At 45.6% G+C, this 2,500-nt stretch overlaps 1 protein-coding gene across 2 annotated transcripts in view; it reads right to left on the bottom strand.

Moving 5' to 3' along the window:
- jag1a (jagged canonical Notch ligand 1a) overlaps positions 1-2,500 on the bottom strand; it is a 44,914-nt gene that overhangs the window by 7,644 nt on the left and 34,770 nt on the right. For both annotated transcript variants that reach the window (XM_076288293.1, XM_076288294.1), the window contains exons 15-17: positions 1,529-1,642; positions 1,042-1,155; positions 535-648 (exon numbers count right to left, since the gene is read on the bottom strand). In XM_076288293.1, the coding sequence (XP_076144408.1) occupies positions 535-648; positions 1,042-1,155; positions 1,529-1,642 (342 nt within the window). The remainder of the gene's footprint in view (positions 1-534; positions 649-1,041; positions 1,156-1,528; positions 1,643-2,500) is intronic.

Genomic DNA, 2,500 nt, shown 5'->3' with positions numbered 1-2,500 from the left:
TTCTGGTTCTGTGTGTACTGACCAAATCGTCTGTGGTAACCCTATGACTGTATGATCTTATCTATCATTAAAAAACGTATGGGTTTCCATAGCTATGGAACACTTTTTGTACTCTGTCTAACAGTCACTTAGGCCAATGGCAATGCTGGTGTGTCCGTCCATTGAGAACACACTCAAGGGTCGTAACGTCACAGGCCAGAACTGAATTGACGAATTGTCGAAACACACACTTGGCCAGAACTAAATTCCTTGAGTCGATACACATACTTGGCAAGAACTAAATTTCCCTTCAATGAACCGACACACACACACACACATACACACACACACACACACACACACGTGGACAGTGAAAGTGAATTCCGATTCTGACCATTGCATTTTGTCTAGACACGTTCTGCAGTGCTTCGGTGTATTCAGGTTGAACACGCACTGTATGTGTAACACCCCAGGTGTGCATAGTTCTGGTTCCTATAGTTCTGATGAGTACTGCCTGAGTACTGATCTTTAAGGAACTCCATTAAGGTTCCTTACCTATATTGCAGGTGGTTCCTTCCCAGCCTGGAGGGCACGTGCACTTGAAGGTGTCTCCCTCGTCGTAGCACGTCCCGCCATTGTTGCACGTGGCTTCGTCGCATTGGCTCTCACCTGGTGAAGCAAAAAAAATAAATAAAAAAATAAATAAATAAGTCACAACGCTTAGCACCAGGCCCGAGTTCAAGACCAGCCAGTGGGGAAATTACACATTGCAATGGAAAAGTAGGAAATACTGAAATACCCTCTATGAAATACATTAACAATTCATTATTACATTGCACACTATTTAGTCAATAACTATGAGCCCTAATTTAAAATGATGAAGTCATGCAATTATCCAATTAGAGCATTTTTTGAAGCTTGTGTTGCTCATGTAAACCTGGTTTGCATCTGAACTGTCTGATCTGTGTTAGAGCAATGTGAGGGGGGCGGAGCTGAGCTTACATGAGTGACAGGGGACAGGGCTGAGCTTACATGAGTGACAGGGGACCGGGCTGAGCTTACGTGAGTGACAGGTCTTCCCCTTCCAGCCGCTGTGGCATTCGCACAGGAAGTCGTTGACGAGGTCGCGACATGTGCCGCGGTCCCTACAGGGGTTGGTGCTGCAGTCGTCGATGTCTGTGAGAGGCGAGAGTGGACAGGTACGTAAGAAAGGTGACCAAATATATACAAAAATAAATACAAACAGAACCCCTCATTTATTTTGACCTCAATTTCAGTATTTAATATTCCCACTGGAAATGCTTTCTAAATGAGCTCATGTGGAGTACCGTATGAGGTTTATGTACCTGCATATGGAAACTTGAACCATGTTGGAGACTTTTTCCATTACTTTCCCTGCTTTGTGTCTCCACTGGTTTATGAATGCTTGATTTGCGAGTGTGTAAGTGTGTTTTAGAGAGAGTATACATCAGGGTGTGTGTGTGTGTGTGTGTGTGTGTGTGTGTGTGTTTGTGTGTGTATGTAAAAAAGAGACTGAAAAGGAACTCACTGGTCTCACAATTCTGTCCTTCCCAGCCATATGCGCATATGCACTGGTAGTCCTTGACTTTATCTATGCACGTCCCCCCATTACGGCACGGGTTACTCTCACAGTCATTGATGTCTGAGAAAAATATGCAGAGAGAGATAGAGAGAGAGAGAGAGGGAGAGAGAAAAAAAAAGGAGAAGGGAAAAGAATAAAAGAGGCAAACAAAGGGATGGAAACAGGGAAAAATAGGAACAGAAAAAAGAGGGAAAGAAAGAAAGGAAGAATGAGAGGAAGAAAAAGAAAAACAGCAGATGTTAAGGACCCATCAGATAAGGCTGCAGAGGCAGCAGTATGTTAAATAGTGCTGCTGCCAACCCAACCTTCCAGAGGATTTCACAACACAACCCAAACATTCCTCCTCGCCCTGACTGACTGATGTCTCAGGTCATAAAAGGTAAGGGAGGACGAACACACACACACACATAGGACCAGCAAGGTCCAGCAAGGACGCACAATTATCTACCAGTCAATTTATTTTTAATGATCACAGACAATCATGCTCACTCTCTCACGCTCTCTCTCTCTCTCTCTCTCTCTCTCTCTCACACACACACACACACACACACACACACACACACACACACACACACACACACACACACACACAGACATGAATTCAGAGAATGAATCGGCTATCTTTGAGCTGCCATCAATAAGTCAGTACAGTCGAGTAGCTAGGCTGCGGGGGGCCCAGGGTCCAGGCAGACTCACTGCCGTAGGGGTGTCATTCGACAGCTAGGCCCCTGACAGCTCTGACAGCCCCGGGCCCCGTGATTAATCTAGCCCCTGGTCTGACAGACAGTAGGCCTCAAGTTTACTGCCAGTGCACCAGATAACCTCCTTGACTAGTGGAGAGGTCATCTAATGCCAAGCCCTCCTCTGTCTCCCTCTCCCTCTCCCTCTCTCTATCGTTTCTCTTTCCCTCCTCTGTCT

The sequence above is a fragment of the Alosa pseudoharengus genome, unplaced genomic scaffold (assembly GCF_046254945.1).
Source record: "Alosa pseudoharengus isolate Yale_2024_CS ecotype anadromous, Long Island Sound unplaced genomic scaffold, YU_APseudo_1.1 YU_APseudo_1.1_scf_1, whole genome shotgun sequence".
Classification (NCBI taxonomy): Eukaryota; Metazoa; Chordata; class Actinopteri; order Clupeiformes; family Clupeidae; genus Alosa; species Alosa pseudoharengus.
The sequence above is the reverse complement of the archived record's forward strand: the minus strand, read 5'-3'. Positions and strand labels throughout refer to the sequence as shown.